The sequence below is a fragment of the Eriocheir sinensis genome, unplaced genomic scaffold (genome assembly GCF_024679095.1).
Source record: "Eriocheir sinensis breed Jianghai 21 unplaced genomic scaffold, ASM2467909v1 Scaffold33, whole genome shotgun sequence".
Classification (NCBI taxonomy): Eukaryota; Metazoa; Arthropoda; class Malacostraca; order Decapoda; family Varunidae; genus Eriocheir; species Eriocheir sinensis.
In genome coordinates this window covers 1,256,526-1,284,036 of record NW_026111643.1, presented here as the reverse complement: position 1 = coordinate 1,284,036, position 27,511 = coordinate 1,256,526, and the positions used below count along the sequence as shown (strand labels likewise).

Below are 27,511 nucleotides of genomic sequence, written 5' to 3'. Positions count from 1 at the left end.
CAGCAACACCAACAGAAAGAAAAGAAAAGAAAACATCAAGAGAAAAGAAAAGAAAACATCAAGAGAAAAGAAAAGGAAAAGAAAAGAAAAAAACAAAGTAAACAAAGCAAAACAAGACAAAACAAAAACAAAACAAAATAAAACAAATTAAAACAACATAATAAATAAATAAATAAACAACCCAATAACAAACAATATAATTTAGCTACTGGGACTGCTCAAACGATCGAGATCAGCTTGGAAGTGTTCTTTATCCGTTGTCGTAGTGACTCTGCTGGCTATGTTTGTGTCGTCGGCAAATTTCGATATTTTACACGATAGCCCCTCGTCAATGTCATTTACGTACACTAAAAACAGAACAGGTCCCAACATCGACCCCTGTGGAACACCGCTTTTGACATCTCGCCAGTCAGATAACATAAGAACATAAGAACGTTGGAATCTGCAAGAGGCCGGTAGGCCTATACAAGGCAGTTCCTTTGACCCTAAACTCCCGTGTATCTAACCCCACCTAGTATCGCTGTCCATGAATTTATCTAATCTATTTTGAATGTGTCATTTGTATTGGCACTCACGCCCAGACTGCTAAGCCTATTCCACTCATCCTAACCCCTTGTGGTAAACCAATTTGTGCCTATGTCCCTGTTTCCGCCGAATTTATGCAGTTTAAACACATTTCTTCGTGTCCTACCCTGTTCTCTTACCAACAAAACCTTATGAATATCTCCTTATTAAAGCCCTTCATCCATATATAAACCTCGATCATGTCTCCACGCACCCTTCGCCTTTCTAGAGAATGCAAGTTTAACTGTTTGAGTCTTCCCTCGTATGGCAAGTTTCTCAACCCCTGAATCATCTTAGTCATCCTCCTCTGCACTGATTCTAACATTTTGATATCCATTCTATAGTAAGGTGACCAAAACTGAACCGCATAGTCAAGATGAGGTCTAACTAATGCTAACTATAGTTTGAGGAAGACTTCGGCGCTTCTGTTGCTTGTTTTGAAGCCTTACTGGGTGTCGGAGATTGCATGATTGTCTTCTAGAAACTTAACAAGTTTGTCTCTAATGATCTTTTCAGTATTTCTCCTGCCACTGATGTCAAACTTATGGGCCTGTAGTTTAATGCAACACTTTTGTCTCCTTTTTGAAAATCTGTGTTACGTTCGCCATCTTCCAGTCTTCCGGGACCTTATTCAGTTGAGCTGACCGGTTGAACATATTAGTGAGTGATTGAATTATTTGTTGTTTAAGCTCTTTTAATGACCGCGGGGACAAACTGTCAGGCCCCGCTGACTTGTTCGTGTCGAGTTTGTCCAAATACTTTTCACTTCTCCGGGTCAGGGTCCTCAGCAATGGTTTCGATGTCCTCGACTGTGAATACGGATGCTAAGTTAGTGTTGAGGATTGTGGCCATTTGTTTACTGTTCCGAGTTACTGATCCAGTCTCGTCTGTCAGGGGACCAGTATTGGATATATGTTTTCGATCTGATGTATGTGAATAATTTTTGAGTTGGTCTTGATGTTGCGCGCTATTTGTTCATCATAGTTGCGTTTATTACCTTCTAATAAGGGTGCGACAAGCTTTTAGGCTGGTGTGGTACTGTGTGCGGGCTTCGGCAGTGTCATTCTCTTTCATTAGATTATAAAAAAAAAAAATGTTTACCGCCCTTTTTAATTCTCTGGACATTCACGGTGGATCTACGGCACCATTTACTCGCCTGGGTTTCGTAGGCACTGTAGCCTTCTCTACTCCCAAAAGCTTATCTTTGAAGTCGTTCCACACGTTGTTGATTGTATTGTCGGTGAGGTTAAGTTGGTCCCAGGTCGCAGGAGGAAGCAGCTCACGGGCTAGGTTGAAATTTGATTTTTTGTAGTCTGGTATCACTGACAGATTGTCTACGAGTTTGTGACATATGTTGACATTAAAACGGATTTAGTGGTGATCGCAACCATGAATTTTCTCACCATTTTCACAGTCGCGAATGAGGTCGGGTCCGCTTACTAATACCAAATCCGGCAGATTGTTTTCTCTTGTCGGTTGAGTTACAACTTGAGTGAGGAACGAATCCTTAACCATTTCTATAAGTCTGTTATTACTTATCAAGGAGGAGGAGAAAGAGGAGGAAGAAGAAGAAGAAGAAGAAGAAGAAGAAGAAGAAGAAGAAAAAGAGGAACAAGAAGAAGCAGAAAATTCATAAAAAGAGCTCTACCGCCGCCTCCTCCTTATGCTTGTTTCCATGTTTCCATGTTTCCTGCTTGATTAGGGAGTGTTCATGAACTTGTGTAATGAATAAGCTCAACACCAGGGAGAGGAGGAAGAGGAGGAGAAATTGAAAGAAGAAACAAGAGAGAGAGAGAGAGAGAGAGAGAGAGAGAGAGAGAGAGAGAGAGAGAGAGAGAGAGAGAGGAATGACCTCTGTACCTGGAAGACTGTCTGTAATTGGAAGACTCATCATTAAAAACTCTGCTTTCTAATGAGGATAATCGAGCTAATGAAGATACACGTACGGTACATATGTTCGATTACTGTTGCTTCTTGTCTTTAGCGTTCTGTCCTCCTTTCATTGTTTATATTGCCTGCAGACGATTCATTCCTCATGTTTACAAGCTACGAAGACGGAAAATAAGGAAACGGAAGGGAAATAAAAATAAAAGGATGAATAGCGAGATGAAAAAGCCAAAACAAGAAGATGAGGAAGAACTTACCAGAAAAAAACGAAAAAAAACAATGAAAAAAGGAAATACGCTTTGGAAGATAAGGAGGAGGAGAAGGAGGAAATCGAGGAGACAAAGAAGAAAGTTGAGGAAGAACAAGAAAATAAGAAAAAAAGCAGTGTTGTGGAGAGTATTGCTGTGTTGAAGTCGAGCTTAAACACCGCGGCACAGCACACAGCCTTGCCCTCTCCACAGCCGCAGCACAGACACGCCGCCCCTTTGCCCAGGCCGCTGACACTCCCGACGCAGCAGCGGCTAAATACCAAGCGACACCCTCCTTGCATTGAAATGGCCAGCGCTCTCCCCCACCTCCTCCTCCTCCTTCTCCTTCTACTTGCCCTCCTTCTCTTCCTCCACCACCTCCTCTTCCTCCTTGCCCTGCTTGCCACCCTCCTCCTCCTCCTCTTCCTCCTCCTCTTCAACCCTGCCCTTTGAACTCACTCTACCTCCTCTTCATTGCTCTCTTTGCACGCTCCCTTCTCGCGCTACCATTTTCCATCTCGTTTCTTTCTTTCTTCTCCCATTTCTCCATCACCTACTATTCCTCCTCCATATCCTCCTCCTCCTCCTTCTTCTCTTTCTCCTCCTCCAGCCCTCTAGTGAACTCTGACCCTCTCTCTCTTCCCCTCGCTTCCGCACACTCCACCACAGATTATAACTATTAGTCTCTTCATCTTGACAAGGCATTATCTCCTTTTTCACCTGCATTTCCTTCGCTTCCTCTTCTTCTCAATGTCTGTGTGTGTGTGTGTGTGTGTGTGTGTGTGTGTGTGTGTGTGTGTGTGTGTGTGTGTGTGTGGTGTGCGTGCAGGCGGGCGAGGGCAGGCCGGGGGGCACATGGCATTGTTGGGCATTCAGTTGCGTTCTCGGCGTGTCGTGGCGAGACCCTCCTCCCGTTACTCATCCCTGCCTGTTGTTGGTCTGTTTCACTTTTCCTTGGGGGACATTATGAGTTCATTGTTTCTCATCGTGTGTCTAACGGGGCTTCTTTTCTCCTTTTTTATAACATTTTTATATAAGTTGTTTTTGTCTTGGATAGTTAGGTTACGTGGGGTTAGGTTTACAGGAGTCGCCTTGTTTAAGCCTACTGGCCTCTTGCAGACTCTTAATTTATGTACTTATAATTTTTTGGCGCATGACGTAACTTACTCATGCATAATATATCCTATCGTTAGTGTCTAGTATCCTGTGGTCAACTCAACTCCGTCATGATACTCCTGCCGGCCTTTATTTTCTCCATAATGCTAATAATAATTTCTATTCGTCCTCCACTGTTGTGTACCATCATATAAGACCGCCAGAACACTAATTAAAGAACATTTCTTTGGACGTATCTTTCTCTGTCACATAGAAGTATTCCTTTGTTATTCACTTAATCATGTTTACACTTACATGTGAATTTGTTACTTTTTTTGCCCTTGAGTTGTTTCCTCTAGTGTAAAAAAAATGCAATACACTCGTTTTTCATCGGCAATTCGATTCTTCTGTCTCAGCACATGGTTATTAAAGTTTCAAAACTGGACGTCTTTACATCTTACTGTACATCGCAATCGTGCTGAAGCTATATTTTTGCATATTAGTGATGAGTTTTTCTTGGGTAAATAGTTTTCATTCCGTGTATGACATAAAATTCCGCATGTTGTCTCCAGTGCTGTACTATTACTGGCGCTGCCTCTCATAAGCCTGGCGGCCAGAGTTTGTGAGATACCCTTCAGTAGGCGGAACAAAAGGCGGTTGTCAGGTAAGCAAACACGCATCAGCCGGGCCATGCTCCGGAGTTTAGGCATGACAGAGGTAAATATACTAAGAATATCGTGGCATTGACAGTGCAGCTTACAGCTCCATTAACTCCAGTTTATGTAAAAATCCCAAATTAGAACTGAAAGTTACATTAGAGCGTAAAGTTATGCCATAAATAATACCAATGAGTGTAATTGTCGACGTGGGTGCGTGTTTTTCCGGTAATTTTATATGCTACGACGTTGATGAATGCATCCCAGTGTGTTACGGAATGACCAGTATGTGTTCTCTGCCGCATTCAGGTCAGGCCGGACATGCTTGAGCACCAGGCATTCCACCGACGTGCCTGAGGCGTGTGTTGACAAGGAGCGGCGGCGGCCACGGGTCAGGGCGGCGGGATACAGGGCGGCCGTGGCCTTGGACTTGATGGGCGCCGTGTGGCCGTCTCAATGATGTAATTTTAGGGCAGGGTGGCTATGGAGATGCCTTGGCGTTTCTCTTGCCAGTCCGTCTGGAAAACAATTTCAGCTTAGGCATTTATGTAGAATTTGATTGTTCCAAAAACAGTTTCTGTGAAGAGAGCTAGAACGTTTTAGTTTTATGCCAAAACATTGTTATTCTTAAGCATTGTTATACACCACTCAATTAAAAGTAGTATATTTGTGTGTGTGTGTGTGTGTGTGTGTGTGTGTGTGTGTGTGTGTGTGTGTGTGTGTGTGTGTGTGTGGACGTGTGAGGGTGTGTGTGTGTGTATGTGTGTGTGTAATAATAATAATAATAATAATAAACGGTTTATTAAATGATAGCAGCTGTAAAGCTGAAAATATACACGTTACAAATACACTTTTGAAATATATATAAAAAAAAAGGGAAAATGTACAATATGAAAGGGATATGGGGGTCTGGGGTGGTGGGGGGGAGGTGAGGTGGTGGAATGCAGTGCGCTGGTGCGGTAGGAGGAGGAGGAGTGTGTGTGTGTGTGTGTGTGTGTGTGTGTGTGTGTGTGTGTGTGTGTGTGTGTGTGTGTGTTTAACTTACTCACGGTCTGATCACGTGATGGACTCTTGAAGACCAATCGATACCCTCCCAGAGAGCTTTGATCTCATTTAACTGACCTTTGAGTATACGTGGGACCTCGCCTACCAGTCCCTTCATCTCCCTTCCTCCGGAGGGGACAGCAGCCAATCCTTGTCAGCAGAAGCAGCTTTCGACCTGAGAAAGGCTCGAACCTCGATATACTGTGATGGCAGACTGAGAATTTAACCACAACACCAAGGGAGCGTTTTTTTTTTTTGGTGTGTGTGTGTGTGTGTGTGTGTGTGTGTGTGTGTGTGTGTGTGTAAGTGCGGGCTTGTGCGTGCGTGCGTGCGTGTGGGTGCTAGCATCATATCACAAGAGGTACGCGAGAGACCACTTAGCAGGTAACGCCTCTCGTCATAATTGCTTCGTTACCGTTATCAGCAGCAATTATGAGCTAATTACTCGTCGTCCAGCCCCGGCGTAGAGATACCACCGCCCGTGCCCATGACCGACTGCGCCCCCGACAGGCCTACTGGAAACAATTTGTCCAGGTATTTGGTGGTCACAGCGGGGCGCCTCAGCGGTGAGATATTATGGGCCTCGCCGCCCCTCCCTGGCACCCCAGCACATGTATGGGGCAGGTGACGCGCCGCCCCTGCCGCAGGAGTCCAGAAAATCAGTGCTCATTTTTTCGTACTGCGACCGCGTTTTATTTCAAGTGTCATCTTCCTGACCAATTTGAAAGCCTCCCGACAATGCCAGGAGCTGTGTGCTTCCCGCCATTTGGTGTTTAGTTGTCTGTACGTAGAAGTGACGATCTGATGCGTATAGTCTGTCGCTACGCAGTGCTGGGGCGTCGTGTGCGTTCAGTGGAGTCTTGCAGTGGGATATGTTTACCAATTTGTACGCACCAGACCAATTAGCTCTCATAAGAAAAGACACCACTGGAAAGTTGAAAATTTTATTTAAAGTATAATAATGAAATAATATTAAAAGGAAATATGTAAACTTCATTAGGACTATATCAATATTCCTATGCATTGGTTAAAATCACAACAGTAACATCGGTTTCCGATATGACCTACGTGGAAGGAGGCGGACGATAATAAAGCGTATAGGTGGACAACTGCCTCCACACCAAGGCTCCGTGGTTTGCGAGGCCCTTTTTTTCTGCCCAGGCGAAGCGATGATGGCTTGAAATAATGAACCGACGAGGTACTTCTGAGGATGGCTGTTCAGACAGCCCAGCAGACCAGCCAATTAATGCTCAAACGATGTGCAAGACGCTGACGCAGTAACTGAATAAATGTTTTATTCATCAGTTGTTGAACTTCATTTAGTAGAAAAAAATATTGAAAAAGGAGAAGTTTGATTAATGGAAGTTGTAGCTTCAGGCAGCGGAGGGCGTCCGTACCCCTGGCTTCCTAGACGTGTACCTACCTGGAAATGTACGGAAAACATTTTACCTGAGCATGCCTTTCCTGAAGCCCTAGCGTGGCATAACAAGGACTAGATTTCTTGGATAACAGTGGTTTCATGTTTTTTTTTTTTTTTTTTTTTTTCTTACGCGATCGCTACGGCTTCTCGACCATCACTCTCACTTCACCACCTTCCACCGATCCATCCATCCCTCCACCAACAACCTCCACCCTACGTTTATTTACATCTTCCACTATCAGTCTCTCCCTTCCTCCATCCCTTCACCAACGTCTACCCGTCCACAGCATCCACTTCCTCCCACTAATAACTTCCACCCATCGTCCACCCAAAGCTCCACCCTCCCTCCGACACCAACTCTCGCCCGGCCCCGCCGCCCCCGCCCAGCCCCCCCTCCCCTGAACCGCCCCGCCCCCTACGCCAGGCCATCCCGGGACGGAGAACAAACAAACGAGGCGCCCTGTGACTAGGATTGCCCAAAATAGGAGAAAAGAAATTCATTACAAATTCATGGAGGATCACGAGGAATGGGTTTTGTGGTAGTACATGATGATAGGATGCTCTCTCTCTCTCTCTCTCTCTCTCTCTCTCTCTCTCTCTCTCTCTCTCTCTCTCTCTCTCTCTCTCTCTCTCTCTCTCTCTCTCTCTCTCTCTCTCTCTCTCTCTCTCTCTCTCTCTCTCTCTCTCTCTCTCTCGACAGTAAGTTACTAAGTTAAAGATACACTGATACTTTTATTCATTTAGTCTTAAGATGCACTGACGAGCTGACAATCTCCTATCCCTGCGATGCGCGGCTCACGTCACACCCGGGAGGCTGAAGACAACACCCAGCAAGAGTATTTACACTTCTCGTACATATCATTATGCTCTGAAGTTGATTTTCACCGCCGCGAGTGCACGTATTCCGGGATTAATTCACACATCTCGGTACAGATCAGGCATAAATGGCTACATAGAAGTAAGGTATATTTGGGGACATATCCGTCGCATTGGTCCTTGAGCCTGTAGTGGTTACGAACCCATCACCGCGGGACACGAGCCAGCGTGACATCCGAGGTATCTCAGTTTGGCTTCCCCAGGTTTCCCCAGGTGCCCATTGATCAACCATCCCGAAAGGTGGAATGAACAGCTGGGTGAGTTGCACGCCGGCCGGCCACGGCAGGATTCGAAACTTGATAATTCCTGTATCCCTTTTTCCTGCATCTTAATCTTACCTGGAACTGTAAGTTATTTTGTTACTTTTTTGCAATCGTTGGGCTTTAAAGTCAAAATTGGCTATGCAACAGGTTTCAATTCACCTTACTTTTCTTCGTAAATTCGACAGCAAATCACTTAAAAATAGAGCCATTTTAATGGGAAAACACTTTACAACACTGCCAAAAGTATGTCATTACTGGTGTCAAAAATATCAAGTGGCATAAACTACTGTTAAAGAAACGCGGAATGTAGATATCAGTTTCAAGGTTGGACAGGAAGTGTTTACAATCACTGGCGGTGAGCTGCCCTGCACGGCGACGAGTGACATCACGCGTACGAATTGGCTCACTGAAAATATCAAGGCTAGTTAGGAGGGACGCTGTTCAGTGAGCTAACAAGTGTGTCACACGAGGCACGTTCTGTGAGTATTCGGCTGGAATTACTTAAAACTACGTGAGAAATGAACTAGAAGGATTGTAAAGAATGAGGGCTGACGCAGCGCATCCAAGGCGTCGCCCTACCACTCTACTATACTTGATGGCGGCCATTTATTTATGGAAATAGTAATTGAGGTAATACAGTGTTTTCAGAAGCATTGTGATGACATTAATATTAGGGAACAAAAGTATTGTAGGAACTCGGCCCCAGAAAGCAATACAAAACACGAGTACACCGCCGCTAGCAGACAGCTGAGGTGGCGCGTTTACACTTGACCGACTCCTCTGTTATGCTAATCGTGGCGGAGATTCCCTCCTCCCTCGGCGATACACGCAGGGACGGCGCAACACCCCCGGCAATCAAAGAGCTTCACGGCCGCTAAGTATAGGGCAAATTTCCTTGGTCATTAAGTCCAACCCTCCACTCGCCGGCAGCCTCGGGGCGGTCATCTGTCCGGCATCCGAATACCCATGATTGGGCACCGCAGCCTCTCCATGCGACCCCAATGAGCCTGGGCCACCCCGGGCCCTGGAGAGGAAAGACTGGCACACGTAGCTTTGTAGACCTTTAAAGCTGAGATATTTTTTTTAAGAAAACAATAGTGTTTACTATTTTTCTCGAGAAGCAGCACAAATAGTATGCAGTGTAGTCCATCCCTTACTTTTGAACAGGCTAAAGAATGAAACCGACTTAGTTATGCAACGTGCGTGTATGATGTATCCCTCAATCTTCGCCATAATGGTGAGTTTCTAGCAATGCGCCAGACGATGACGAGTAATGTCAGTGTCTGCATACTCGTTTTTGTCATGGGTGTATCGGGACGCAAGGCTGGTCTGGGGAAGTACATGGTAGCCCATACATGGTTTGAAAAGGTTCGGACAATGACATAGTGCGTAGAGTCGTGTGGCGTAAGTTCGTATGTGGTGGCGCTTCACATCATGATGCATTGCAGGTCGTCCCTACACTAACGTATACTTAATCTGCCTCCCCCTCACCCCATCTTTCCTTTCCCCCAGGACGGTGTCGTCAGCGGGGGTCCTGGGCGCCCACCTGCTGTGCTCGCGGGTGCCCGGCCTCACGGCCCGCCAGAGCCGCATCTGTACGCGGGCGCCTGACGCCATGGTGGCCATCAGTGAAGGTGCGAGGGCGGGCCTGCGAGAGTGCCAGCGGCAGTTCCAGCATCATCGGTGGAACTGTTCCCTGGCGTCTACCAGCAGCAGCGCGTTCGGCCACATCGTTCTTGTGGGTCAGTTAATAATGGCTGGCGAGGTTTCATCCATGCTTTTCTAAACTACACATTTCAGACATTGATTGATATTATGCAGCTTGTATGGCACTTACTAACACAAAGATGGAAGCGAGCACCGTGACAGTAACACCCTCGTTTGTAACGGGCATGTATTGGAAAACGTCATTAACTCCGTCGCAACGGCTAATCAGCAGGTTATTAGCAACATGGTTGATGCAGCGCACGGTAGAGTCACCCCTGCCTTGTTCCCTCTACACGATTTGAGAACGACTGTCCAGATCGGGTATCAAAATTATAGCCTGACGCCTTTATTCACCCCGGACATGAGTCAATATTTTTACCCCTTGATTGAGTCCAGCCTCACCCCTGATGCCATAATCATTCATGTTCCATTTCAGACGGCGGACGTGTTTGAGGCACACGAAATTGTCCCGTTCCCTTTTTCAGCAAAGGACAGTGTGTTGGCCCTGGACACGTCCCCGTCTCTTGTTCTAATCGCGAAGGATTTCGCTCTGTATTCAACAGGTAGCTACTCACTCTTGCAGTATTGCAAGGAGACGGTCTTCGGGCGATTCTATTGCTCTGCGTTTCTCTTTGCCTTCCTTCCCGTTCGGGAAGGGGTATCCGAGATCGCCCTCACCCGCGTGAATGCGTCTGCCGCTCTTTCCCTGTGCCCCTACAAGCAGCTAACACCAACGCCTGTTTTCCATAAGAACTTTCAGGGTCTGCATTATTTTTATTTCCCTCAGTCATTCTATGTATCGGTCATCTGCCCGGAGGGTACCACTTATCAACGGGTTACTGGTCACTATGCCATAGCGGAAGCATGCTATATCCGCTCCACTAACATAACAACGTACCCGTCCCGGATCCGTCTGGTTTTCACGGCCAATATTTCCCATCGAGTGTTTCCTCTACGGTCTCTCGATGACATTCATTTCTCCAGCATCTCGTATGTGACTAATTCCCTTAATTCATTGTCTTTCGCAAACAAAACAGAGTTTGCGGAAACCCTGGAGGAAACGCTGCCTGATTATTTGCATCTCCCCTACCTGTACCCTGGATTTTTTGTACCAATGTTTCTGATGTTCGTCAGTCTCGTCGTCATGTGCTACCTTATTAGGAGAAACTCTGTCCTGCACGATTATTTGGTTGTGCAGACACGGCGACTGGATGCAGGAGGCCACTGGCAAGGTAGTTTTCCTTTTCTCAGACAAGTCAGGGACAGAAACCTGGCTGCTCCTATACTTAACATTGTACTGTGTTTCACTACTGTATTTTTTTTTAGGAGCTAGATGAACGTTTCATTGTCTGTAACTATGCCAGTTGATAGTTTCTTATACATGTGTCCTTATATTTATCTTTTGAGAGGTTTCTTATGTTTCATGTCACACACGTTGTGATTTCCCTCCTATTTATATTATAACTCCACATCTGTTCTTACATAGCCAGTGTTTTAATGTAATTGTATCATAGGGAGTCTGCTTGACAAACTCCCACTATGTATGTTCATGGTAACTAGACTGCTATTTAGATTTTTATATATCGCGAGGTCGCGATCACTGGTAGGTGACCGAGCAGTGTTATAGTAGGATATCAATGTATTATTATTACGTTACGTTCTCACTCGTCAGGATGTTACTTGTACTTCTGTCGCTCAGGATCATATGTAATAATCATAATATAAGAGTAAGACGATTTAGTCATTCATGTTTCTGGGCTTCTAAAACTCCAGATGAACCTCTTAAAGTAGCCCGAGCTGCACGTACTGCATTGCATCCCTGACCATTAAGCTGTCGTGGAGGGGAAGGTATATGTAACCTTTCTCCGCACTTGAGCATGGGATTAACCCTTGCGACATATCAGCAGGCCATCCCCGCTCCCAGAGGCTCTCAGCGACCGTGTCCCCATTATTCTCCCGCCGCCGGGCAAGGGTGAGCACACAGCGCCCCACAAGGGTTGATTCGTCCCCTCAACACGTGCGCACCGTTCCTTTTCACGTCTCTTTCACTGCTCCCTGCCTGAGCCCCTGTTCCCCCTACTTATCTCCTTCTTTGCCCTCAGCTCTATTTGTTTACGTAATAGCATGTAATCCTCGTTTTGTACCGATTGTCATTTTTGTTCTCTAAAACCCAATTCAAAGGTCCATTAGCCTGGTAAGATCCCCCCAGGACATGGTCAGCTTGCCATATTTCTTCACCGAACAGCACTCTTCTCGTAAGCCTTCCTACAAGATGAGCAGGATTCTTATGAGTGTTTACCAGCTACGTGTCCGTGTTCATGTAACTTTCAACTTGCTAAAAACTCCTCTCGAAGATGATCTGCAGACCGATTTACTGCGTGACATGTTCACTATTCAGGGACTGGCCTGCACCCCCTCGTTGTGAAAGCGTTGTGGACAGTCAATGAAGAAAGTCTTTTGTGCCACCAGTCTTAACAATCAGTTACGGTACATTCTCCTGGATGATCCTTTTCTAACGGAGGGAATCTGGCACAAAAGCCACCAATGAGGCTCGCTGCCCGCGGACATTATCTTACAAAAACCAAGGGGAGTGAGTTGAGCAGGGCAGGATGGGGCCCCGGACTGAACCAGATCATTTGTCGCATCACGAAGCCTGTATGGCCGGGGACAAGAAAACACCTGCCCTGCCATCCGCCCGGTGGCGTAGTTTGTGCTGGGGCGCAGCTCCTCTTTCAGTGGCAGATGCACATTAACTGAACACATTAATTATGAACGCTAAAGTTCATGTATGTTTTCACATTATCAGACAACTTTTACAGCATTCGTAAGATGCAAAATATATAAATACTGGGTCTTTCTGAGTTCACTCTCGACTTCCGCCAGCGCTGGCCACACCCATCTCTGAGGGGAGGGGAGGGAGCCAGCGTGTGGTCAGCGTGGCCATCATTGCACCGAAAGTAAAATTTATTAGTAATAAATGTCATGCCTTGAAGGAGCTAGTCGGGTGAGCATCAAAAGTGGCCGCCCGTCAATCATGCTGTAGGCCGCCTCCTCCCCCTCCCCAGCAAGCCCAGTCACCCCCTTAATGGCCGGCCGCACCCCCACCAGCCACGCGTCCCCTGCAATTTTGTATCTAAATCACTCGTAGCGCTGGTGCCAGAACCAGTTGGGTTTCTTTATCTGTGTGCCCGTTTTCTGGCGTTGTAACGGCCCATCAGCAAGTATCCGCATGAAATCTGTGACAAGAATACCTTACATGACTTCTGTGATTCTGCGACGCCATACATGCCTGACATGAAGTGCAGGCAGCAAACTGTGGGTCAGTATCGGCATATAATCTCGTGGAGGCAAGACGTTAAACATAACGCCACAGAACTCTTCAGTGCTGCTGCTCCCGCCATCAGCCCTCGGGACATCACCATCGAGGGGCCGCCCGGTGATTATGACGAAAAAGGCAAACACACGCAGACAGGCCGCCCTTGAATGTGGCATTGCTGGGTTATTGCCGCACCGGTGGCCTGGGGCAGCAGTCCTTCACCCGCTTCTTCCGAACGCCGCATTACACGCAAAGAATGTCTTGGAATCAAATAATTGTCTTGATGTTAATTAGTTTTTTCAGGAATTCATAAATAAGTAACAGCGAACATGATCTGATTTGTCGTAACTCAGTTGTGTTGGTCTACGGAAAAGAATATACAATGACTTCTTGGTGTGGTTACCTGGATGGCTGAAGGCTTCCTTGACATTTTTTTTCTCAACAAAGGAAAGTTCCTAGTGTATTAATCTCTTGTGAATTATGACAGCTATGCCTCTAAAAAACAAAAATATTAATGGATGTCAGGTTAGTTATTGACAAATAGGAACAGTTCAGTGCGGTGAGCGATGGTGCACCTCTGAAGGCCCTCACCTGTTCTCCTCACCAATCCTCTCACTGGTATCCACAGGGAGCCGCGAGGCCGCCTACACGTACGCGGTGACCAGCTCGGGAGTCACCCACAGCGTCACGACCGCCTGCTCCCGTGGCAACATCACCTTTGGCTGTGACGACCGCAGGCGAGGGCGGTACAGTTCTTCCGGGTGGAAATGGGGCGGCTGCAGCGCCGACATTAGGTGAGAGGTGCATGTTAAGAATGTCCTGTTTGAACTCTTCATTCTCCTGGACATATATATCACAGACTTACTGTCAATGCATGCCCCAGTACAACATATATGAAAGATGATAAACGCGGGGCATTCAGAATGAAGCAAGCTTACGTGTGCATGTACACCAAACAGCGTACTTTCATACACAGGACACCCAAATACTGATATACCAACACTCACAATAATGAGACAGATTCAACAAGTTACGCACGCAGCCCCATACTCATCGGCCCCTTGTTCCTTCCTCCTCCCGGCCGCTTGCAGGTTCGGGGTCAGGTTCGCGAAGAAGTTCCTGGACGCCCGCGAGGTGGAGGGGGACGGCCGCGCCCTCATGAACCTGCACAACAACCGGGCGGGAGGCAGGGTTAGTGTCCGGGGCGCCGCCTCCACAAGGCAGCGGCGGCTCCGTGCATGCTCACCAGAAACTGTTCTTGCCTAGAAAATTTGCATTCTTGTCCCTGCTCCCACTATTCTCCAATTTTTTCCTTTGCACATGCGGCTGTTAGAAGTGTAATAATTGTTACTAAAGGTACTTTAGTTATCTCTCTTCTAGCACTATTTTCTTAATACTTTTCCTTTTGAGCATATTAATATTGCTGCTAAGAATAATATGCGCATCCGTGGAGCAGTGGTCAGCGCGCCTGGCTACGAATCCACGGGCCTGGATTCGAATCCTGGCCCGGGCAGTCGGCGTGCAGTTCACCCAGCTGTTCATCCTCCCTTCCGGGCTGGTCGATAAATTGGTACCTGGGGAAACCTGGGGAAGGTAAACTGTGGCAATCCCGGATATCACATTGGCCCGTGTCCCGGGGTATTGGGTTCTTACTTAACACAGACTCAAAAGGCCAAAGGTACAGAGATGAGCACCGCAGCCACGCGCAGCTATAGCGTATGCACAAGCTTATGAATAGAACGATTGTATAGCTGCCTTTCATCCTGATGGCTGCTCTATCAGTATAACAAGAGTAGCAGAAGCAAGGACAGCAGCGACAGCAAAACCATCACCGTCATCACCACCACCACCAATAACAACACCTGCTAATAAAGATAATGATAATAATAATAACAGTAATAATAATAATAATAATAATAATAATAATAATAATAATAATAATAATAATAATAATAATAATAATAATAATAATAATAATAATAATAATAGGGTAGGCGGTGGCCGAGCTGGTAGCGTACTGGGCCCACATTCACAGCGTGATGGACGACGCGGGTTCGAATCCCCACGCTACCACTCGGATTTTTCAGTCACCGCCGAGTGGCTTAAAACTACCCACATGCTGTCCTGAAGACCACCCATCAACCCGGACTCTAGAGGAAGCCGTCCAAGCGAATCAAGAACGAGTTCCGGGGGGCAGCATGAGCCAACGCAAGATGGCGCAACTATAAACACTCGCCTGCGCCAGAACGGGCTGGGCCGACCATCAGGCCCCACCTGGAAGAAGCCTTGGGCCGACCATCAGGCCCCACCTGGAGGAAGCCTTGGGCCGACCATCAGGCCCCACCTGGAGGAAGCCTTGGGCCGACCATCAGGCCCCACCTGGAGGAAGCCTTGGGCCGACCATCAGGCCCCACCTGGAGGAAGCCTTGGGCCGACCATCAGGCCCCACCTGGAGGAAGCCTTGGGCCGACCATCAGGCCCCACCTGGAAGCCTTGGGCCGACCATCAGGCCCCACCTGGAGGAAGCCTTGGGCCGACCATCAGGCCCCACCTGGAGGAAGCCTTGGGCCGACCATCAGGCCCCACCTGGAGGAAGCCTTGGGCCGACCATCAGGCCCCACCTGGAGGAAGCCTTGGGCCGACCATCAGGCCCCACCAGGAAGATGCCTACCGGCGCAACAGGCAACGACGTAAAAAAAAAATAAAAAAAAAAATAAATAATAATAATAATAATAATAATAATAATAATAATAATAATAATAATAACACGTATTATTATTATTATTATTATTATTATTATTATTATTATTATTATTATTATTATTATTATCATTATTGTTATTATTATTATTATTGCTATAATTTTTATTCATTACTACAATCATCGCGAAATGGATAACACTTCCTTTTCTATGGGGCGGTGGGGGAAGGGGGGAGTGCAGCTCCGGGGGTGCCAAGGGGGTGCCGTGTCCCCATGTTGGCGTGAAGCACTAACCCGCGTCTTGCCCCCAGGCCGTGCGGAGCGGGATCAGGACGGAGTGCAAGTGCCACGGCGTGCCGGGCTCCTGCACCGTCAAGACCTGCTGGAAGACCCTCCCGCCTTTCACCTTCATCGGGAAGCACCTCTTCCACAAGTACAGGAAGGCAAAGTCCGTCTCAGTGCATAAGGTATTCTCCACCCCCTTCCCCTTCCATTCACCTCCTCTCCCTCTTCATCTTCTCTTCATCCTCTTCTTCTTATCATTATCCTCCTCCTCCTCCTCCTCCTCCTCCTCCTTCTCCTTTAACTGTTCCAACATTGACTGGACCACGATGATTGGAGATCGGGAGGGTAACAGACTGCTCGAAATGTTAGAGGACACTTTTCTTACTCAGATTGTTAGCCAACCGACGAGGGAAAATAACTTATTAGACCTAGTACTCGTGAGTGATTCAGATCTCACACGTGAATGTCAAGTCGGCGAATAACTGGATGGTTGCGACCATCACCTAATTCGCCTAAAAATCAGAACAGACCATGAACTCACCGAAAACATGTCCAAGATTCCAGACTACAAAAAAGCCAATTTTAACTTCGCTCGTGAGCTGCTAACCCAGACAACTTGGGAACCCATGAACCTCACTCCGGTGGACGGCGCGTGGAACGGCTTTAAGAACAAACTCCTGGAGGTAGAGAGAACGACTGTTCCCATGAAGACAAGGAGAACAAATAATGCCACAAGCACACCATGGATGACTACCCAAGTTCGACGGGCGATTAATTTGAAGAAGAGAAAATACAACTTGCTAAAGGAAAACAGCACTGACGAGGCACGCGAACAGTACCATCAAAGCCTCAGAGCTTGCAGAACACTCATTCGCCAGAGTAAATGCGACTATGAAAAGCAAATTGCACGCGAAGGCAAGTCCAACCCGAAAAAGTTCTTCACGTATATAAGAACCAAAAAGAAGACAAAAAGCAATATCGGTCCCCTAAAAGATGAAAGTGACGTACTAACACAGGACAGTAGACAAATGGTCGAAATCCTAAACAGGAGCTTCGCGTCTGTGTTCACGGTCGAGAATACCCAGTCCGTACCCGAGAGCCCTTCCCCACCGATGGGAATCACTCCCCTAGAAATTGGTACAATCGACGAACGGGATGTGAAAAAGTACCTAGACAAACTCGAGACAAACAAGTCTACCGGACCCGACGACTTGTCACCCAGGCTGCTCAAGGAACTCAAGCAGCAAATCCTCAAGCCACTCACCGCCATCTACAATCAGTCACTACAACAAAACAAAGTCCCGAAAGACTGGAAACAAGCGAACGTAACACCGATCTACAAAAAGGGAGACAAAAGTGTGGCCCTAAACTACAGACCAATCAGCTTGACCTCAGTGGCGGGAAAAATCCTCGAGAAGATCATCAGAGACAAACTCGTTAGGTTCCTTGAAGACAACATCATTTCCGATGCGCAGCACGGTTTCAGGAACAAGCGCTCATGCTTAACCAATTTATTGGACTTCTTCCAAGGTATCTATGAAAACTGGGATAATCATATCCCCAGTGATGTTATATATCTAGACTTTCAGAAAGCCTTTGACAAAGTGCCACATGAAAGACTCCTCAAGAAACTTAAGTCGGCGGGATTAGGCGACGATCTGACAGCGTGGATCAAAGACTGGCTCACTGAAAGAAAACAACGAGTTGTACTCAACGGACAGGCCTCCGTGTGGCTCCCGGTCACAAGTGGAGTGCCACAGGGGTCAGTGCTGGGACCCATACTTTTCATATACATGAACGACCTAAACTAGGATTAAAATCCAATCTTTCAAAATTTGCCGACGACACAAAGGTGGGTGGAAGGCCCTCACGACGGCAGACTGCGAAATTATCCAGAGAGACCTGGACCAGATCACTGGTGGTCAGAAAATGGCAGATGTCCTTCAACACTACCAAATGTAAAGTAATGCATATCGGATCCAGAAACAGCAACCACACATACCACATGGGTGGCGAACCACTACATGTTGTGCAAGAGGAAAGAGACCTCGGGGTCACCATCAGCAGTGACTTGAAACAAACAAAACACTGCAAGTCCGCCTGTAAGAAAGTCAATACAATGCTTGGGTTCATATCGAGGAACTTCGAATACAAGACGCCGGGAGTTATGTTATCCTTGTATAATTCACTGGTAAGGCCCCACCTGTAATACGCCGTGCAATTCTGGTCTCCTAATTACAGGAAAGACATTGAATTACTTGAGAGAGTACAGCGCCGCGCCACGAAGATGATACCATCACTGAGGACGAAACCCTATGAAGAACGACTCGAGCGACTCAACCTCTTCACGTTGGAAAAGAGACGACTGCGGGGAGACATGATACAAGTCTTTAAGTACCTGAACAAGCTCAGCAACGTTGATCACTCCAAACTCTTCACGCTACAAACTAACCTGAGAACAAGAAACAACGGAAAAACAATTTAAGCAAAGCGATGCAATACCGACATCGGCAGGAGTTATTTCTCAAATAGAGTTGTTCGCCACTGGAACAGCCTTCCTGCAGAAGTGGTTAGCGCCGAGACCATCAACTCCTTCAAGAAACGCATTGATCGCCACTTTGCTGCAACGGGTGTGAACTGAACGTTCCCAAGAGTAGGTACACAAGTGCTTTAATCCTTCCTCAGGGCCGGAGAAGATCCACGCCTCACCTGCGTCTGGAGAGGGTCAGGAGAAGAGCTCGACGGCCCCGCAAGTTTCATCTCGTGTACTTGGAAAGGAGTCCCAACTACTGCCAGATGAATCCCGCGGTGGGCTCGCTGGGCACCATGGGTCGCAAATGCAACAGAACTTCGTCAGGTAATATACTGCGACCTCAAAATTTACTTGCATTTTACAGTGTTTGTTTCTCCACACCTTTAAGCGTAATCATCAATGTTGTTGCTAGTTTCCTGCCGAACTCCTAGGGGCTGTATGCAATAAAATTCGACATAATGCGACTCAATAATTGTGACCCAGCAGAGCTTTTTTTATAAATTCCCAGCACAGTGCACCGTTACAAAGTGATGGTTACAGAGTTAGAGTTACAGAGTATCGGTCAGACTTTCACTGCTCCTCTTCATCATCAGGGCCAGGTGGCTGTGACCTGCTGTGCTGCGCCGGCGGGTACAACACTCACCAGTACACACGCACATGGCACTGCAACTGCAAGTTTCACTGGTGTTGTTACGTGCAGTGCCACACCTGCATGGAGGACACTGAGGAGAACAACTGCAAGTGACCGTCCGTAGCGGGAGGCGGCGAGGCTGTGCTCTCCCGGCAGAGATTCTTCATTGGAGGGCGCGAGGGACATAGTTTCGTTCAGCATCGACAAGGTTCTTCAGTAACTGCGAGACATCTCTGAGCGGTGACGTCGTACAAACACTCCGTAATGGATGGCATTGCCTGAAACGCTGTGCTAGGTGGCCCGCGTGTTTACAACATGGACGCCACCACCAATGGTCTCTTCTCCCCTGATGCGCAGACACGAACAAAGGTGATAGGCTTTCTGCACCATCAGTGGGTGTCCAGCTAAGGATCCACACCAGCCAACCCTCAACAAGAACGACTGCCTTGTACCTCCCTATGTGATCTGCACGGGTCTGTGTTTTTGTCAGATGACATTAGGTGCTGGTGTCTCCTATGACCTGGCAGCGAAGCATAAACCAACACACGCCCTCTATGTAGCGGCGGCCAACACAACGCTTACTCCTGAGGCAGCTGTTGATGGAACACCAGTTGCGAGTAGTCTGACTAACACTTTTACGAGCTATATAAACAATTTGGATATTCGTAATCAGTGATCTGTCTTGAGATTTATCAAGTGCTGTGAGAATATTTGCATATCAACGCTTTGCCGTGACGGAGCCTAAACAGTCTCTGCACAAACTGCAAGGCAGAAAGAAGAGCTTTTACATATGTTTTTTACAATATTTACATGAAAATGGTATATCTAGATCTTTTATTAATACTCTTGTGATATCCCTTTGTGACTCCCTTAGATAACGTCTTTTGCTGTCACCACGAGTGACCGCCGGTGGAGCGACATTTCTGACAGACCGACTAATATATTCTAAACACATCCCGACTTTAGAAACACATCTACTGCCCTGTGTGTGTGTGTGTGTGTGTGTGTGTGTGTGTGTGTGCCCGTCCGTCCGACTGCTGCAATATTTCCATGGTCCTCGTCATTTCAGGGATGAAGTGAGATCTTTGCTATATTTAGAATTTTATTATATGACAAATACATACATTCATTGTTTCGATATGTCATACAAAAGGCTGATATTCGGCAAACAACTGTATTTACACTTAGATGTGGCCCCATAATTGCGTCACAAACCACAGGTTGCAGCTTCACGGGCATGACGGACGGGGCAACCAGTTTTCTACGACTGTTATTTTTCCTCTGGCGAGCTGAGATAACTTGGAAACTACAAACCTTGCTGTGATGCCCATAACACCCACGAGCGTGCTACATGTAAGCTGTCCTGATTGAAGTTTATATATATATATATATATATATATATATATATATATATATATATATATATATATATATATATATATATATATATATATATATATATATATATATATATATATATATATATATAGATTAAAAACATCTTTCTTATGCAGTAATGCACTTGTAATAAAGCTGTGATCGGTGCCTTCGTGGTGAATTGGTTAAAATGCTTGACTACTAATCTGAGGGCCTGGGTTCGAATCCCGGCCTAAGTAATCGACGCCCAGCCCAGCCTGCTGTTTGCCCTCCTTTTCTGGCTGGTCGATAAATGAGTACATACCTGGAGAAACCTGGAGAAGGTAAACTGTGGTTTATATATATACCACAAGCCCAGAAGCCAATGAGGAGATGAGCACCGCGGCCAGGCTCAGCTGTAGCGTATACTCCCTTGAATCTCCTAGTGTCTACCTACCTAACTACCTAACTAACTAACTTCTAGTAATTAACCATCTAACGATCTAACAAACTAACTATTGAACTATCTATTAAACTAACCATGTAACTATAATTATAAGTAACTATACTCGCCGCACAATTAAGAAGCGGAATGGGGGCCCCCTCACCCTCCCCTCAGGGCGCATGGATGTGACTGTGTGTGTGTGTGTGTGTGTGTGTGTGTGTGTGTGTGTGTGTGTGTGTGTGTGTGTGCTTGGAGGCGCCCTGAGATAATGTTATTTTGCCAATTACGGATAATCTCTCTCTCTCTCTCTCTCTCTCTCTCTCTCTCTCTCTCTCTCTCTCTCTCTCTCTCTCTCTCTCTCTCTCTCTCTCTCTCTCTCATATTCATAGCTATCAGGTGCTCCTTGCCGCTTACTCAATAATTCTGGGAACGTCTGAACACACAGGAGGGCATTTTTATGTACGAGTATGTGTACGGGAGGGGAGGACCGAAGATGGGCATTAAAGTTAAAAATAGAAATAGCTTGCTAATTTTCTTTATGGGTTCAACTAACACTTTCGAATCGGTGCTCGACCCAGGCCTGGAGCACCGCTTCACGAGGAAGTAAATCTTCATTACCGACGAGACGAGCGGCGAGGCGGCACCGCGGCTCCAGGCGGGGCGGCGGCTCCTCCGACACCCGCGTCATGCCCTTCAGCTTCCAGCAGGTGAGTTACGAGCGTTTTTTTTCATTATGAAGCATCCTGTGCAGTCACCGTGACAGTCACGCAGTACTTGATCTTTGTTGATAGAATATTCAATGCTAATAGAATTCAGGTGGACGCTAATATGTTTGAATGATTATATATTTATTTAGATGTTTTTGATAAGATTTGACAATGTTAGCACAGATTGAAAAAGTACGCATGACTAAGATTCAAGTGTCCGAATTTTTAAGCTTTTCTACACGTGTCATTCTCAATCAGGCTTGTTTGGCGTGCGTGGCACACACACACACACACACACACACACACACACACACACACACACACACACACACAGTCTATATATGACGTTATGTTGTCATGGCAACTGTTCCAACCAAATACCTAACAAGCCAACAGTAATGAATGTTGACTATTCAATCAGTAAATCAGCGGCACGAGGCACGCCGGATGGTGTTATTAACCGTTAAATAATATGAATGAATCCAGTAGTTTACTTAATAGGTAGTCTATATGTTAATAAGAAAACATCACGCTTCACGCTGACAAGCCTTATTCTCGAAAATATCTTATCCGTTCACTATAGTTCGACTTTAATATTTGAACTTTGTATATTAGGATATTTGTCAATCTCTTTCTTGGCACAATGTTAATAGATTAACATTCTAATGATCGTCAGACGGCAACATCCTCCATTCAGTCCTTACCCCCCCTTACACACACACTGGTACAAGGGCGATAAGGAAGGAACCTCGCAGAGGCCTAATTTCCATATTCAGGCAGCCTTTGTTTCCTCTTCTGAACACACACTGAGAGATCCAGTACGATCATTTGCTGTGTTGTGGCACCTCTCCAGGCGACTGAGAGCCTAATAACAACACCCAGACAAGTCACTACGCGAGATGCCGTGCGGCGAACGGGAAACTGAACCGGTGGTTGAAGCTTCGGTTCGTGGGTAGTTGCTAGATGTCTGGTAATCAAGAATTCTAGAAGGCTCTACATCCAAGCATGGGGACTATGTAGTATCCTTGCAGTTAACAGACCACAGTCTTGCAGATGCACTGGCGAGGTAATGTGCCTGGCTTTGCGTTAAACTGTAGTCCTCCCTCCCGGCCCATCATAATTTGCTGACCGCATGGGTGAGTGGCACCTCTTCCATCATTTTGCTGCCGATATGTGCTCAAAAATAAAGCAAAAAACACCACAACGAGACTTAATTAATTAGGGATGCAGACATATGGGTGAGTTTAAGACATTCCCTGGACACTAACAGACCGTCGTGTCCCGTACATCGATGTGTGTGTGTGTGTGTGTGTGTGTGTGTGTGTGTGAGACTGGTGACTGTAGCTCAGCGGTGCGTCAGTGAACGGTTTATATCAAGGGTAGGCAAGCCTCCTTGGCTCAGATGTCGGGGTGCAGCGGGCGAGGCCCCAGTGAGTCGATTTGTTGCCACGCTGTTACCCTTTCCTTGTCAGTATATTTTATTTCCTGAATATGCTTTTCATTTATAAATGGTGTGTGAAAAACACCATAAAATAAAACCTTTCTAGAATAAATGTTTTTTTATACAATAACACAGCCTGGAAGGATTGTCTAGCATATAGGCTATTCCTTTTCTCCACATAGGTATATCACACAGGTATATACTTTTTTTTATACCACCCAGCAGACGAGCGGCTGAACAGACACTCCCCGGGATGACTGAACGACAGCCAGGCTGGACTGAATGATCCAGCAGTTGCTGCAGGTTAGTGATTGTCACTGCTTAACACACACACACACACACACACACACACACACACACACACACACACTTAACACAAACGTATGGAAGTGGATTTTCTATAGGTAGGTAGACTGATAAAGAGGTAGACCTAACCAGGTGAAAATATTAATATATAAATCTAATTACAAAAAGAATTTTACCCTAGTATATATTTTGCTTATTGTTCATTATCTTCATTTGCATGAGATGCTGAGCAGCCATTATGAAGGTGTATCGAGGGAGGGAGATAGTTAACTAGTCATTGCCCTGGGTTATCAGTGATCCTGATCATGGGCTGCATTTCGTTCGTATGAATAGGCCAGCTGGGTCGTGTGTCTAGGCAGGGACATTTTGGAACAGTGGAATCTTTACTGCGACACGGACCAAAGTTAGCATCGTGATTGCTGTTTACCTGTTTGGGTCTTGGCATATGACACATAGACATGCACTGCTGGCCTTCTATCCCGTACAATGCATGTTTATTCCCAGAGGATAGTAACTAGATGGTTAGGTACTTGTTGCCAGGGACCGACACTTGAGTGGCAATCCGGGGGTCAGGACTCAGGAGTGGGCTGGACAGGTCAAATTTGGCACAGTTGCACCGTAAGTTAATTGGCTCGAATTTTGAACACGACAATGTTAGCAAATTTATTAGTGTGGTGACGCAACCTTAATAATTGTTCACAACACCATAGGTGTGCCTAGCCTGGGCCATCCCGTCTGATCATTTATAATTATATGGGCCATTAAGTATTAGACGGACCAGTCAGAGGGCAATAACTAATAATATTTGCCTCCTTAACCTTTGCAAATGGTAACTTAAAAACAATATGTTGCAGTTTGTCATAGTTCCCAAACAAGGGCCTTTTGAGTATATTTTTGTTAGTGAAACAAAAACAATGTTGCAGTTTGTCATAGTTCCCAAACAAGGGCCTTTTGAGTATATTTTTGTTAGTGAAACAAAAACAATGTTGCAGTTTGTCATAGTTCCCAAACAAGGGCCTTTTGAGTGTATTTTTGTTAGTGAAACTATTATAAATACAAGTATTACTGCATGTCACTCCTGGTGACTGTATTCCTAGTAATACTGACGGCATACAGGCTTTGAAGGAGGGTCATTAGTTTTCTTCATATTTATCTTCAGACCTGAATACTTTCAAACTGTGTAATCTCCTTGATATTTTTTTTCAAAATAATTCAGTAAGACTATAGCAACAGTAGTTGTGGAGGAACAACACAGAACCTGATGATTGGTTAGAGAATGAATATGATGAAAACCAGAGTTTACCTTCCCCAGGTTTCCATTTATCAAGCATCCTGAAAGGGAGGATGAACAGCTAGGTGGGCTGAGTTTTTAACACAGGCACACACATTCAGGAGACCGTGGGAAGTAGACTTTGGGTAACCCGCACGGTACACAGCCTTTATGTGAATGTGTTCCTGCCCACCAACATTTATTCAGGCTTTGGGAATTCTGATTCTGAAAGCATTTTGTATATACTTGAGCTACTTTATTAAACTCAAGTATAGGAATTTCTGAACTAATTATAATGTCTTTTCAAAGGCTTCTCATCATGATTTACTCCTACACATTTCGTTTTCTTTATTTACTTATCTACAGTTACACTGGGACTTTCCAAATACAGCAAAACATACTCGCCACCTTCCTCTTGGCCACCCTGATTGTTGTACAATTCCATGTAGGTAAATTCTTTACGTACGTAACTACCTCTTCCATATTATTTGTGACATTCACAAGAGCAAACAACTGGTATCTGCCAATGCCCAGTCTACTGGTTGTGTTCATGTTTCTGCTGTTCTGCCAGCTTGTCCATGTTAAATTTAGATTAGATATCAAACAATTTTAAGCTCAGTTATCCCAGCTCTGTCATCTACGTAGTTTTTTTCCTAATCTTTGTACTCCATCAGGTTTTCTGTTTCATTTGTTTACTGCCACTGATCATGGGTATATTTCCAGGAACATTAGTCAGTTTGCCATTTGCTTTTCATATATTTCCTCCAGTCACATTAATTAGAAATTCTGATTATACAAATTAATGTAATAAGCCATTTCCCTGAGCATAGGGATAGTGGAGTGTTGCTACTTATGTGACAAAAATTGGTAAGGAATATATGAGTAGGTCTAAGATTAACAAAAAAAAAAAGGTCAGTGGCTCTGGAGAAGAACTGGAACAATTATAAAATAAAACAAGATTAATTATCCCATCAGTATATTAATGAATAACAAATGCATTAGTAAAACCTTTGTAACAACTAAATTAAAGCAGGGGTCGGCAGCCTTTTGAACATAGAGTGCCAAGTCTAATTAATACCTTTTCTTTTACTACCTTGCGTGCCAGGTGTTATTTTTTCCCACATTATAAAGCGTATGTCCTATGGAAATTGAGATCATAATCATAGACATAGACTCATAGAGTATGTAGTGACCATTATAACTAAAGTAAAGTGTATTTTCATGCACATGTATAATATAGATGTTACCTTTTTGTAGCAACTAGCTTTCCTTGTAGCTAAAAATATATTATTTTTTTATTTTAAATTTATACTCACAATATTAATGCGATCCTTGCCCTTGCTTCCCTTTGGCCAAAGTTGAAATTTCAGGTGAGTATCTGGACACCTTGAGCTTCACACAACCGTCAGAATGATCCGTTGTAAGCTTGCTGCGATGGGGGTTGAGGATGTGCCTCATGTGTGAAAATATCTGCTCACATTGATATGTAGATCCAAATGCTCATAGCAATGCAAAAGCTACCTTCTTCATGCAATTTAATTTATCAGGCAGTGAGGTCCAGGAACTTAATATGGAGGCTGCATGATCATTCGTACTAGTTTCCAATATTTCTCGAAGATCTTTAAATTTAGCTGACCACAATGATGAGGCCTGAAGGTCAATCAACTGCATTTCCAACTCCTCAGTTTCCATCCACTCAAAGAGAGACTCGTCCAACTCACTGTCTTTAAAGGTGTCTGGTCTGATTAAAAACGAAAACACTGGGCCAGTGTGTTGGAAATCTTGAAATCTGATTGAGGACTCGGCCTTTAATTCTTGCATGTACACCTGAAGATCAGTAGTGTTGACAGGATGAATTGCAGACAAGTTCTTCAAGTTTTTGAAGTAACGGAAAGAACCAGTTTTGATATCTGATGAGTAAACTGCAAGCTTTGCAACAAATGCCTTCCAAATATCATACAAATCCATCACTGTTTTTCCTGCACCTTGCAAGATAAGATTGAGGTCGTTTAGACGTTTGGTGATGTCTGAGAGAAACATAAGTTTCACAGTCCAGTCTCTGTCCTCCAGCTCAGGATAGTCTTGGCCTTTTTCTGATAAAAAAAATCTTCATTTCATCAAAGCATTCCACAAACCTCTCCAATACCTTCCCACAGCTTAACCACCTAACACTGCTGTGCAAGGGTATATCTTTGTAAGCACTGTCCGCCTCTTCAAGGAAAGCTTGAAACTGCCTGTGCGTAAGAGAAGAGTGTGCAACAAGAAAATTCACTACTTTGGTAACAGTAGCCATCACTTTGTTGAGATCCGAGCTCGAGATCTTGGCACATAAATTTTCTTGATGAATTATGCAGTGCAATTTCAGAATGGGGTGTCCAATTTTATCCACAACCATCTTAGTAAAACCCTTGTTTTTTCCTACCATGGCAGGGGCACCATCCGTTGTAACTGCAAAAATCTTTCTTATGTCAACCCCTCTGTCCTCAAAATGATCAGTGAATGTCTTCAGTATGTCCTCTCCCTTGGTAGTGCCACACATAGGTTTAAGACAGCACAGCTCCTCGTGTATCTCTGTGTCACTATACCTGGCAAAAACAGCCAAGCGGGGAATGTCATTTATATCCACGCTTTCATCCAGGGCCACACTGAACACAGGTGTAGTTGTTAAAGCAACAGTTTGTTGCTCACTTACATTAGCAGCCATTTCAGAAATACGTCTCTCCACGGTCCTAGCTGAGACAGGCATGTCTTTTATCCTTG

General features: G+C 45.4%; 1 protein-coding gene and 2 long non-coding RNA genes across 5 annotated transcripts; 2 read left to right on the top strand and 1 right to left on the bottom strand.

Moving 5' to 3' along the window:
• Positions 1-7,700: 7,700 nt before the first annotated feature.
• Positions 7,701-20,245, top strand: LOC126991749 (protein Wnt-7b-like). Its single transcript, XM_050850438.1, has 8 exons — positions 7,701-7,750; positions 8,031-8,047; positions 9,502-9,795; positions 13,705-13,870; positions 14,168-14,267; positions 16,089-16,244; positions 18,748-18,919; positions 19,189-20,245. Exons 1-8 carry the CDS (start codon positions 7,701-7,703, stop codon positions 19,338-19,340), a joined length of 1,107 nt encoding a protein of 368 aa, XP_050706395.1. The 3' UTR covers positions 19,341-20,245.
• On the bottom strand, positions 15,070-15,774 carry LOC126991742 (uncharacterized). Of its 3 annotated transcripts, none has more exons than XR_007745798.1 (3): positions 15,593-15,774; positions 15,386-15,560; positions 15,070-15,350 (listed from the first exon to the last, which is right to left on the bottom strand). It is a non-coding gene; the product is annotated as an uncharacterized LOC126991742 (long non-coding RNA). The 3 variants fall into 3 exon arrangements; XR_007745799.1 differs by having other exon boundaries at positions 15,421-15,560; XR_007745800.1 differs by having other exon boundaries at positions 15,456-15,560.
• A 1,334-nt stretch (positions 20,246-21,579) lies between the features above and the next one.
• On the top strand, positions 21,580-25,169 carry LOC126991740 (uncharacterized). Its single transcript, XR_007745797.1, has 3 exons — positions 21,580-21,734; positions 23,398-23,478; positions 25,118-25,169. It is a non-coding gene; the product is annotated as an uncharacterized LOC126991740 (long non-coding RNA).
• Positions 25,170-27,511: the final 2,342 nt, after the last annotated feature.

What these genes read in the sequence shown, in the direction of transcription:
- LOC126991749 (XM_050850438.1), top strand. Translation starts at nt 7,701, where the DNA reads ATGCGCGGCTCACGTCACACCCGGGAGGCTGAAGACAACACCCAGCAA. An exon ending in ACAACCGGGCGGGAGGCAGG is followed by an intron (nt 14,268 to 16,088) that starts GTTAGTGTCCGG and finishes TCTTGCCCCCAG; the next exon opens with GCCGTGCGGAGCGGGATCAG. An exon ending in AGTCCGTCTCAGTGCATAAG is followed by an intron (nt 16,245 to 18,747) that starts GTATTCTCCACC and finishes ATCCTTCCTCAG; the next exon opens with GGCCGGAGAAGATCCACGCC.